Here is a 12,043-nt window from a genome sequence, read left to right on the forward strand (position 1 = left end):
GTTATCGCATATCGCATGTTTTCTTAATATCGTGCAGCCCTAGTTTATATAGTATTTATACAGATAAATGTTTGACGAGTTTACTGTGTTCAGTCAAAGGCTCTGAGGGAGCGATGGCTTCTAGACGGAGCGCCCTCTGCTGGACCAGACCAGGATAACGTCAAGAAACAACTGGAGCAGGACGAGGCCACGACCAGGAACCTGGAGGAGACCATCAACAGGTCTAATCTGATCCAAATAATCTGATCTAATCTGATCTAAAGTAAAACCAGGAGCCTGGAAGAGACTATCAACAGGTCTAATCTGATTCATTATATAATGATGAATTAACTTGTGTGTGTTGTAGGTTGGAACTGGAGCTGCTCGGTCTTCTGTGTCAGACTGAAACACAAACCACGGTGAGTCTCTCCTCTGGGCTCTGCAGATTTAATCAGATATGTGATCAGATTATAGTATTGCTTTTGTTCATATTGTGTTGTAACAGTTTAACCTGTAGGAGGCGCTGTTTAATTTTTTATAGATGTAGTTTTAGGTTTCATTTTGTGACATGTAACATGTTTCCTTCAGATGTCAACAGGATCCAATGAAGGTAAAAATCTTATCATCATCATCATCATCATCACCATCTTAATTTTCTTAATTGTCTTCATCATCATCATCTTCATCATCTTCACCATCATCTTCATCATTCATCATCATCATCATCATCATTATCATCATCTTAATTTTCTTCATCATCTTCATCACCATCATCATCATCATCATCATTATCTTCATCATCATCTTCATTTTCTTCATCATCTTCATCACCATCATCATCATCATCATTTTCTTCATCATCTTCATCATTCATCTTCATTTTCTTCATCATCATCTTCATCATCATTATCTTCATCATTCATCATCATCATCTTCATTTTCTTCATCATCATCATTATCTTCATAATCATCATCATCATCTTCATCATCATCATCATCATCTTTATCTTTATCTTCATCATCACCATCCTCATCATCACCATCTTAATTTTCTTAATTTTCTTCATCTTCATCATCTTCACCATCATCTTCATCATTCATCATCATCATCATCATCATCATCATCATTATCTTCATCATCATCTTCATTTTCTTCATCATCTTCATCACCATCATCATCATCATCATTTTCTTCATCATCATCATCATCTTCATCATTCATCTTCATTTTCTTCATCATCATCTTCATCATCATTATCTTCATCATTCATCATCATCATCATCTTCATAATCATCATCATCTTCATCATCATCATCATCACCATCATCATCATCATTATCTTCATCATCACCATCATCATCATCATCGTCATCGTCATCATCACCATCATCATCATCATTATCTTCATCATCACCATTATCTTCATCATCATCATCATCACCATCATCATCATCATTATCTTCATAATCATCATCATCTTCATCATCATCATCATCACCATCATCATCATCATTATCTTCATCATCACCATTATCTTCATCATCATCATCTTCATCATTCTTCATCATCATCTTCATCGCTCTCTTCATCATTCATCATCATCATCATCATCATCATATTCATTATCTTCATCGTCATCATCTTCATCATCTTCATCTTCTTCAGTTAGCAGTAATCAGAATGTAAAAGTCATCTTACACTATTTATTACATTTGAGGGTTCTGTAGTCACAATGCAGTGTAATCAGATTACAGTAATTATCTATATTAGCATGAATACAGTAATCAGATTACAGTCTGTTGTGATTGACTCACTGTGACTCCTCCTCCTTCTTCCCATGATCCTTTGCAAAGCTCACAAAAGTCCTCGAATGAACAAATCAAGAGAAACGACGGAGGAGATGAAGAGAGGTGATAAACACTCAGATCTGTCTCTACCTGTCTGTCTTCATCTGTCTGTCTCTACCTGTCTGTCTTCATCTGTCTGTCTTCATCTGTCTGTCTCTACCTGTCTGTCTTCATCTGTCTGTCTCTACCTGTCTGTCTTCATCTGTCTGTCTCTACCTGTCTGTCTTCATCTGTCTGTCTATACCTGTCTGTCTTCATCTGTCTGTCTCAACCTGTCTGTCTTCATCTGTCTGTCTTCATCTGTCTGTCTCTATCTGTCTGTCTTCATCTGTCTGTCTCTACCTGTCTGTCTTCATCTGTCTGTCTCTACCTGTCTGTCTTCATCTGTCTGTCTTCATCTGTCTGTCTCTACCTGTCTGTCTTCATCTGTCTGTCTCTACCTGTCTGTCTTCATCTGTCTGTCTCTACCTGTCTGTCTTCATCTGTCTGTCTCAACCTGTCTGTCTTCATCTGTCTGTCTTCATCTGTCTGTCTTCATCTGTCTGTCTCTACCTGTCTGTCTTCATCTGTCTGTCTTCATCTGTCTGTCTCTACCTGTCTGTCTTCATCTGCCTGTCTGTCTTCATCTGTTTGTCTTCATCTGTCTATCTTCATCTGTCTGTCTCTACCTGTCTGTCTTCATCTGTCTATCTTCATCTGTCTGTCTCTACCTGTCTGTCTTCATCTGTCTGTCTTCATCTGCCTGTCTCTACCTGTCTGTCTCTACCTGTCTGTCTTCATCCGTCTGTCTCTACCTGTCTGTCTTCATCTGTCTGTCTTCATCTGTCTGTCTCTACCTGTCTGTCTTCATCTGTCTGTCTCTACCTGTCTGTCTTCATCTGTCTGTCTCTACCTGTCTGTCTTCATCTGTCTGTCTCTACCTGTCTGTCTTCATCTGTCTGTCTATACCTGTCTGTCTTCATCTGTCTGTCTCAACCTGTCTGTCTTCATCTGTCTGTCTTCATCTGTCTGTCTCTACCTGTCTGTCTTCATCTGCCTGTCTGTCTTCATCTGTCTATCTTCATCTGTCTATCTTCATCTGTCTATCTTCATCTGTCTATCTTCATCTGTCTGTCTCTACCTGTCTGTCTCTACCTGTCTGTCTTCATCTGTCTATCTTCATCTGTCTGTCTCTACCTGTCTGTCTTCATCTGTCTATCTTCATCTGCCTGTCTCTACCTGTCTGTCTCTACCTGTCTGTCTTCATCTGTCTGTCTCTACCTGTCTGTCTTCATCTGTCTGTCTTCATCTGCCTGTCTGTCTTCATCTGTTTGTCTTCATCTGTCTGTCTTCATCTGTCTGTCTCTACCTGTCTGTCTTCATCTGTCTGTCTTCATCTGTCTGTCTCTACCTGTCTGTCTTCATCTGTCTGTCTTCATCTGTCTGTCTCTACCTGTCTGTCTTCATCTGTCTGTCTTCATCTGTCTATCTCCATCTGTCTATCTTCATCTGTCTATCTTCATCTGTCTGTCTCTACCTGTCTGTCTTCATCTGTCTGTCTTCATCTGTCTGTCTCTACCTGTCTGTCTTCATCTGTCTATCTTCATCTGTCTATCTCCATCTGTCTGTCTTCATCTGTCTGTCTCTACCTGTCTGTCTTCATCTGTCTGTCTTCATCTGTCTGTCTCTACCTGTCTGTCTTCATCTGTCTATCTTCATCTGTCTGTCTCCATCTGTCTATCTCTACCTGTCTGTCTTCATCTGTTTGTCTTCATCTGTCTATCTTCATCTGTCTGTCTCTACCTGTCTGTCTTCATCTGTCTGTCTCTACCTGTCTGTCTCTACCTGTCTGTCTTCATCTGTCTATCTTCATTTGTCTGTCTCTACCTGTCTGTCTCTACCTGTCTGTCTTCATCTGTCTATCTTCATTTGTCTGTCTCTACCTGTCTGTCTTCATCTGTCTATCTTCATCTGTCTGTCTCTACCTGTCTGTCTTCATCTGTCTATCTTCATCTGCCTGTCTCTACCTGTCTGTCTCTACCTGTCTGTCTTCATCTGTCTGTCTCTACCTGTCTGTCTTCATCTGTCTATCTTCATCTGTCTGTCTCTACCTGTCTGTCTCTACCTGTCTGTCTTCATCTGTCTGTCTCTACCTGTCTGTCTTCATCTGTCTATCTTCATCTGTCTGTCTTCATCGGTCTATCTTCATCTGCCTGTCTCTACCTGTCTGTCTTCATCGGTCTATCTTCATCTGTCTGTCTCTACCTGTCTGTCTTCATCTGTCTGTCTCTACCTGTCTGTCTTCATCTGTCTATCTTCATCTGCCTGTCTCTACCTGTCTGTCTCTACCTGTCTGTCTTCATCTGTCTGTCTGTCTCTACCCTTTCAGCGATGTACTCAGTGGAGATTAAGGTCGAGCGAGACAGACAGACGGGGGAAAGCCGGGTCCTGTCCACTAACACCACACTTCCTGTTGACCTCTCGCAGCAAGGGGTCAAAGTTTATGAGGACGAGCAGAAAGGTGACGTCAGTAAACAAACAAACAAAGAAAGAGGAGCAGAGCTTTAGTAGAAGTTTCCAGATATAAACAACAGACTATAAATAAAGGACACGTCTCCACTTCCTCCAGAAGCTAAAATATCTCCGATACAAACGCTGCCACCTTGTGGTGATGACGTCATTAACAGTCTGTTCAGCAGTGATGGCAGAGGCATGGCATCGAGGCCCCGCCCAGGTCGAGAAGATTTTAAGTTCTGAAGTAATATGCATCACTTTTTTATTTTGGCTTTTCCTTGTTGATGTGGATTCAATTATTTTCTTCTCGGATTGAATCGTACCTTTTATGATTTTAAGATTATTTTGGTTTTAGATTCGTTGTCTTGACATAATGGGACCATGTTGGAAATAAGTTTATTTAACCTAAACATGTTATCCTATGGATCTTTTTCATGAATAAGAATCAATCAATCACACTTTTGACCAATCATGAGTCAGTCTCAGCTGTCAATCATGACGTCTTGTTTTTATATCATCAATAACTGATTCAAACCAAACTGACCAGAAACACTTGAACAAACATCAGAGAGATAAGAACGACCTGAAATGACAGAAAACATTTTTGACAAACTTTTATTTAACGTCTACTTTGATATTTTTTCGTTGGTCAAGGTCCCATCTGCTCACATGGAGGAGGAGAGGTTTATGACCTATACTGCAGCCAGACACCAGGGGGCGATGCAGTCGTCATGTTGTCCATCTTTATTTACTGTCTGTGGTTTAAACATTGAACTTTCCTCTGAAAATATTAAGAATTTATACCGAAAGATGTCGACTTCTCTGAAAGTGAAATTGACTCAGCTTCATGCGCACGCACCTGTCAATCACCTGTCAATCACCTGTCAATCATCTACTAATTACCTGACAGTGACGAGTCTCCAGCTGAAGGTCTGATGATTCTTTGAAGAGCCTCTTTCCTTGTTGTGTACTCAGGTGAACTTCTTACCTGGATGCAGTGATGTCACAGTGTATGACAGTACATTGTGACATCACTACAGGTGGATCCTGGTGCAGCAGGAGAATCGTCAGTTTCTATTGGTCGTTCAGCTGGAGATCAGCTGTGACCTGTAATGAGCAGATTTCCTGATCCTGTGTCTGTCTCTTAGTCGTCCATGAGGTGAACGGTGAGGACGGCGTCCACCTGCTTAGCTCCTCAGAGGTTGATGAGCTCATCCTCAAAGCAGACGAAGCTTTGATGATGTCACAGACTGTTTCCACGGTGACCTCGATACCAACAGTGGAGTACCAGGAGGAGGCGGAGCCAGAGCTGCCACACATCTCGGTGGAGATCACAGGGCTGGAGGCAAAACCTCTCTCCGAGCCAAGTGTGGCAGATGCCAGCGCAGAGAACCCGGTCACCATGGTGTTCATGGGATACCAGAGCGTGGAGGACGAGTCTGAGACCAAGAAGGTGCTGGGGCTGCAGGGGACGGTGACGGCCGAGCTCGTGCTCATCGACGACGCCGATGGCAAAACGTCACCGGGAGGAGGAGGGATGGATGACGGCGACAGCAGAGCCAAGACAACACAGCATCCCCCTGCCTCCGCCGCCTCCACCCCACTGACAACCACCAGACCTCCAGCGGCGACGCCAGCAAGTAACAGGGAGTCGGCGGGGGAGGCCGAGGGAAGAGTGGTGGACTTACAGAAGGAGAAGCAGGCGTGCAAGTGCTGCAGCATCATGTGATCCTGAAGGGGGCACTGCTTTACAATCTAATATATTAATACAAGTAAAACGTTAACTCCACCCACTAACCTAAACCACGCCTTTAACAATATGACATCACTTCCTGCTTCCTGTTAAATAAAACCAGGCCCATTTTTTTGTATCTTCTGAAGCTTTTTACTTTTGTACTTGTCATGTTGAGACACCTGACATATCATATTAGCATTAGCTTCGGGGTTAGCATTAGCGCCAGGGTTAGCGTTAGCTTCAGGGTTAGCATTTCTGTCAGGGGTAGCATAAGTGTCTCATTCATCTGTATCAACTTTGCTGCTGCTTCTGGTTTTATAAAATAAAAATTCCTTGAGACTCAAATGCCTTTATTTTTTTATTTCAGTCTGTCCCCTCAATTAATCAATCACACTTTATTCGTCTCATATTCCCAGTTTGTCTCATAGATGTTAACAAGGAGCAACTTCCTCTGTTCTTTACTCAACAAGAGTCAAACTACAGAGAAACTTTATGAACAGTGAATAAAGTTCAGAGTCACATGTGAGGGTCAAGTACAAAAGATGCTGTGGTGGCAATTTCTGTGAATCAAGCACAAAGTCAAACACTTGTCTTTCTGTAAATTTAATCCAGCATCTGCAGATGGACTCACAGTACACATCACCTGAATGACATGTGCAAATGAGCAAAGAACAGAGATGAGAGTTGTGTTCTTATAACCCACAGCCCCTCCCCTTGGGTGTGTACAGGTAGTTATTACCCTCCTGATGTCTTATCAGGTTGGAGACATCCTGCCTTCATGTCTCTGTGGAAAACCCCTGGAGTGAGACCCCAGATGTCAGATCCCAACCATTTGCAAAGAGACACCATAAAGTTAAGGCTTCAAGAGGCCATGAAGTAAAAGTCACTGAGCAATAATCGTAAACCTAAAGTTGCCTTTTAGATGAACAATCTGGTCAATCTTCCACATACACGTCTGCTCATGCAACATCACATCCACAAATGAAAAAAGCATTACAATGCTGATGGAACTGAACACATCAACAGGATTTACTACATTGATGAGAAGAAACACTTTGTAACATCATGTTTAAAGTATTTATACATAATGTCTGATGGAGATGAAGGAGCAGATGAACTGAGGACTTCCTGTCAGTGATGGTAGAAGATGTGAGGAGACATGTTGTGTATCAAGAAGTCTTAATCATACATAAATCACACACTAACGCTTAAAACGTGGTGTCAATGATCTCGTCTCTAGTGGATGTCAGGGCTTGTGGACACTTGATGACCTCACAGGAGCAGATATGGAGGCAGGTTATGTTTTTTCTGTTGTTTTATTACGTCTGAAGAATCGGTCACTATTTTCTTCAAATGTATTGGATTCTGCTGCAACACTGTTTACACCTGAAACTCCAAGTGCTTTGTGGACTCAAACACTTCACCCCCACAAGAAGTGTGTTAGGAAAGACATCAAAGAATATAGATCATCTTCTCATCAACTATTTAAGAGAAACAGGATTTCAGAAGATAATTCCATTTTTGTTTAGTTCTGTTTAGTTTGCTGCTCCACACTCCAGTCCAGAGGGTGGCGGTAATGCACCTATAAGCTGGTTTGCACCAGAAGAAGAAGAAGAAGCAGAAGTAGAAGAAGAAGCAGCAGCAGCCGCAGCAGCAGTGCAGCAGAAGAAGCAGCAGAAGAAGAAGAGATAAAAGAAAGAATAAGAGTAAGAGTAAGAAGCTGCATCGTCATCGTCTCGCGGGGAATCACTGAGTGTTTGCCGCTGAACATGGAGCCGCTGAACACGGAGCCGCTGAACATGGAGCCGGGGTCGGAGCAGCAGATCGACGGCAGCTTGATGGAGGGAGTGAGTCGCTCTTTGTTAGCGGAGAAATGATCATGCTAACAGGCTAGCAGCAGGCTAACAGAGCAGCCTGTGGTGAGTGTCGGCTGATGTGTGCTCTCTCTCCCGGTGTGTCTCCTCCGCAGGGCGGACAGATCCTCCGTGTGTCTGCGGCGCTCAGCTGCATCACCGGCTCGGCCATCAAGATCAGCAACATCCGAGCCGGCAGGAGCTCACCGGGGCTCAGGTTAGCTCACAGGCTAACAAGCTAACAGGCTAATGTTAGACTACACATCAACAAACAACAATACACACTGTCATTTAAATTAACTCCGGTTAGTTGTTAAATGTTCATTCATATTGTGTGTGTGTGTGTGTGTGTGTGTGTGTGTGTGTGTGTGTGTGTGTGTGTGTGTGTGTGTGTGTGTGTGTGTTTTCAGGCCACAGCACCTCAGCGGCCTGCAGCTGGTCTCAGATCTGTGTTGTGGTGTTCTGCAGGGAGCCACCATCAGCTCCACTGACGTGAGTCTGACTCCTGGTCAGATCCGGTCTGGAAACCACACGGCCGACACGCAGACAGCGGGGTGAGAGCGCCCTCTGCAGGTGGAATAAATGAATTCACCTCACCCTTTAGTTTTCCTTTTCAGATGAACCAAAGTTCTCAGTTAACTTCGTTGTTCATTGTTCTTCAAGCAAAACAGGAGGATTTCAATTCAAAATCAAAAGCTGCAAGATCGTTCTTTGTTCTCGTCTCTGACGCGACCATTCGTAAAAGTGTCCGACTTGACGTCTGTGTTCTGTTACTCCGCCCCCGCAGCCTCTGGAAGATCACGTCCTAGTTGTTTCCATCATTGATGAGAAAAAACAGTTTAACATAAATGAAGAGGTGTATCAATGTTTAAAATTTTTGTAGAAAAGAAAAAGTCTAAGAGATAAAGTGATGACAGATGTGATGATGGAGACATTGTCAGTTATATTGTTTATCTACGTCATCTGGTTATAATCATCATCCACCGTCAGCTGACATCACGAACCACAGATTGAAACAGGACCAAAGTATCGATTTATAGAATCACTAATGTGTGTGTGTGTGTGTGTGTGTGTGTGTCAGGAGTGTGGGTCTGCTGTTGCAGGTTGCGTTGCCTTGTGCTCTGTACGCTGACGCCTCCTCACAGCTGATTCTGAAAGGAGGAACAAACGCTGAGATGGCTCCTCAGATTGACTACACACTCAAAGTTAATACACACAAACTCACAAAATTTTTATACACACTCAAAGTTAATACAAACACACTCAGTTGATTTTCTGTGTTTCTTCTTCAGGTGTTTAAACCCATCATTGAAAAGTTCGGTGTCAACTTTGACTGTGACGTCAGACTGAGGTCAGAGGTCACGTCTGTTAAGTGGAGATGGTAGAGACTGAGTGTGTCTGTGTGTGTATTAACTGTGTGTGTGTTTCAGAGGGTACTATCCTAAAGGGGGGGGTGAGGTGATGGTGAAGGTAAATCCAATCAAAGAGCTGCAGCCCGTCACCATGATGGAGAGAGGAAACATCACCAAGATCCACGGCCGAGCCTTTGTTGCTGGAGTCCTGCCCTACAGGGTAAAGTTACAGCACTGCTTTTATTGCACAGGGTCACAGACAGGAAGTGATGGAGGACAGAGACGTGACCTCCTAAACAAGACAATTTTCTGTCAGAGTGAGCGCTCTTCACGTTCATGCTGCTTCCTGTTGTAAAATCTTTCAATCTAATCAGGTCTTGGTCAGTCTCTGCCCTCTGCTGACTGGCGGTGGAATTACAGCTCACAGCAACGTATCATGCATTAGCGTAGTTAGCACACATTAGCTTGGCTCGTTATCTCCATCCTCCTGAGAACAGAGGGGAAAAAATGTCTTTCATATTTGCCTTAAAAAATATAATACAATCAAGACTTTAAAATTATTTTTTAAATTGACAGCAGGTGAAAGGATCAACAACTTTACACAGTAAAAAGAACAAGTGTTTGTCTATGAAACCAACAATTCAATGATTATTCAGATTTACCCTCTTGTGTTTCTTCACTGGTTTGTGAACAGTTTTATTTTCTGAATGTTTTAACATGATGTGGAACTAAAGTAGTTTATTCTTATTGTGAAGGAGTCATGCTGATGTGAATCTGTGATAAAGAAATGTCAAATGAAAGAAGAGAACTAGTCATTAAGCAAACATCTTTAAATTCAATCTGTACAATCACTAAACTTTAGATCAAGATCCAAAGAAATCAGAGACAATGTTCAAAAACTGATGTGTTAACTCAACGTGTGTTTACTTTCTCCTCAGTTGGCTAAAGACATGGCGGCGGCGGCGGTTCGAACCATCAGGAAGGAGATCAAAGAGCTGTACGTCAATATTCAGCCGCTGCAGGAGAAAGAAAAGGCCACCGGTAACGGCAACGGCATCATGTAAGCTTGGACCACCTGCCGACATCACACTGCAGCAGTGACATATATGTGCTGCTCTCTGATTGGTTCCTGTCGTTTCAGAATCTTTGCTGAGTCGTCGACAGGTTGTATGTTCGCAGGTTCCGCTCTGGGGAAGAAAGGTGAGCATAAACCTGAACCAGCAGGGGGCACAGCCCTCATTTACATGATGTCATTAAAGAGTTTTGTTCATTAAAGGCGGTGATAGTGGTTCTGAGGAACAACAGTTTGAAAACAAACACACCCCTCCTCTCACTGTTCCTTTTTAGAAGCTCCATGCTTGTGCATTGCCAAGGTAACCAATGATCTCAACTGAATTAGCTACCACAAACATTAGCGTAACGACACGTTCAACAACCCGAATCAGTGGCTTTAGTGACTGTTTGCTCTTGATGCAGCAGCGCTGTTAGTGACAGGCTGCTGCCCCTCCGAGGGCGTTTTGTGCTGGGGGGGGGGGTGTCGGGTCGTTATCTTCTGTAGGTTAGCTGTCTGAGCTGCAGTGAAGACTATTGTGGGTATAACGTCCTGTGAGATAGCATGTTCGCATTTCCGGTGGCTAACAGTATTTGCTATGTTCCGTGTGTGTGTGTGTCAGGTGTATATGCTGATGAAATTGGTTTTGAAGCAGCTGAGATGTTGTTGAGAAACATCCGACATAATGGCTGCGTGGACGAGTTCCTGCAGGACCAGGTGAGACACACGCCTGTGACCTCACTGTGACCTCACTGTGACCTCACTTTGAATCACATGACCTCCTCTTCCTCCTCAGCTCATCATCTTCATGGCATTGGCGAAGGGAACGTCTCGGATTAGAACGGGTGCAGTGACGCTGCACACGCAGACGGCCATACACATCGCAGAGCAGCTCACTTCGGTCAGACTCGCTCAATCACACGCACTCAGCAGAACTTTCTAGTAAAATGTTAAATAATCGTCAGTAACGAGTAAATTAAAATGTGATTGATTTTTGTTACATATATATTATTGTTTTTTGTCCCTTGAGACTGAAGTGAGATACTAAACGACAGGATTCACTGAGTGATGAGCTCATCACTGCCTCCAGCTGTTTCTGTCTCTTCATCTGGATTCACACATGTTTTTATGTTTCAGGCAAAGTTCACGATAACAAAGTGTGAAGATGAGCTGACCAGCGTAACCTACGTCATTGAGTGTCAAGGATCAGGAGTCCAGAACCGCAACCTGTAGCCTGGAACACCGCCGACAAACAGCCGGAACACAGCAGCCTGTGTTGTCTGGACTCGGCAGCTCTGTCATGGCCGATCCGCTCAGCTTCTCGGGTGTTTCATTAAATACTGTAAAAAACAAATAAAAGTATTTTCAACATTCACTTTTGTTTCTGTTTTTACTGAGTTCCATGAAAAAATCGAATTGGATAAAACACAGATTCTGATGAGTTCACATGTCCATACGAACACATCAGAAACACTTTAACATGTTCACATGTTCAAATGGAAACAAGACTTTAAAGACGTGAAACTCAGGGGACACCATGATGAGCTGTGTGGCCTGCAGGGGGCGCTGACATGAGGTCAGCTGCAGGTCACAGCTGGGTCTGACAGGTGAGGTGGGTGTGGTCTGAAACAGTGACATCATGAAGAAATGAATATTGTGACATGTTGAAAATGTGACCAGTGTTGGATTCTGGGAACTGTAGTCTGTTTCTGACAGGTGAGATTCTGTCCCA

The 12,043-nt window shown here is 43.2% G+C and overlaps 3 protein-coding genes across 11 annotated transcripts in view; all 3 read left to right on the plus strand.

Moving 5' to 3' along the window:
• palm1a (paralemmin 1a) overlaps positions 1–6,400 on the plus strand; it is a 9,448-nt gene extending 3,048 nt beyond the window's left edge. For 2 of the 4 annotated variants that reach the window (XM_035177295.2, XM_035177296.2), the window contains exons 4-9: positions 94–221; positions 347–398; positions 568–589; positions 1,834–1,890; positions 4,196–4,327; positions 5,469–6,400. In XM_035177295.2, the coding sequence (XP_035033186.1) occupies positions 94–221; positions 347–398; positions 568–589; positions 1,834–1,890; positions 4,196–4,327; positions 5,469–6,049 (972 nt within the window). In that variant the 3' untranslated portion in view covers positions 6,050–6,400. The remainder of the gene's footprint in view (positions 1–93; positions 222–346; positions 399–567; positions 590–1,833; positions 1,891–4,195; positions 4,328–5,468) is intronic. The other 2 variants (XM_035177297.2, XM_035177298.2) reach the window with 2 other exon arrangements.
• The window catches only part of LOC118121592 (receptor expression-enhancing protein 6), a 719,670-nt gene that overhangs the window by 375,070 nt on the left and 332,557 nt on the right, over positions 1–12,043 (plus strand). The gene's annotated exons all lie outside the window — the stretch shown is intronic.
• Positions 7,677–11,686, plus strand: rtca (RNA 3'-terminal phosphate cyclase). Its single transcript, XM_035177293.1, has 11 exons — positions 7,677–7,902; positions 8,025–8,125; positions 8,319–8,462; positions 8,990–9,113; positions 9,201–9,259; positions 9,339–9,480; positions 10,199–10,320; positions 10,402–10,460; positions 10,934–11,028; positions 11,108–11,212; positions 11,449–11,686. The coding sequence occupies exons 1-11, from the start codon at positions 7,825–7,827 to the stop codon at positions 11,542–11,544; spliced, it is 1,125 nt and encodes a 374-aa protein (XP_035033184.1). The 5' UTR covers positions 7,677–7,824; the 3' UTR covers positions 11,545–11,686.

This window comes from Hippoglossus stenolepis, chromosome 14, assembly GCF_022539355.2.
Source record: "Hippoglossus stenolepis isolate QCI-W04-F060 chromosome 14, HSTE1.2, whole genome shotgun sequence".
NCBI classification, from domain to species: Eukaryota; Metazoa; Chordata; class Actinopteri; order Pleuronectiformes; family Pleuronectidae; genus Hippoglossus; species Hippoglossus stenolepis.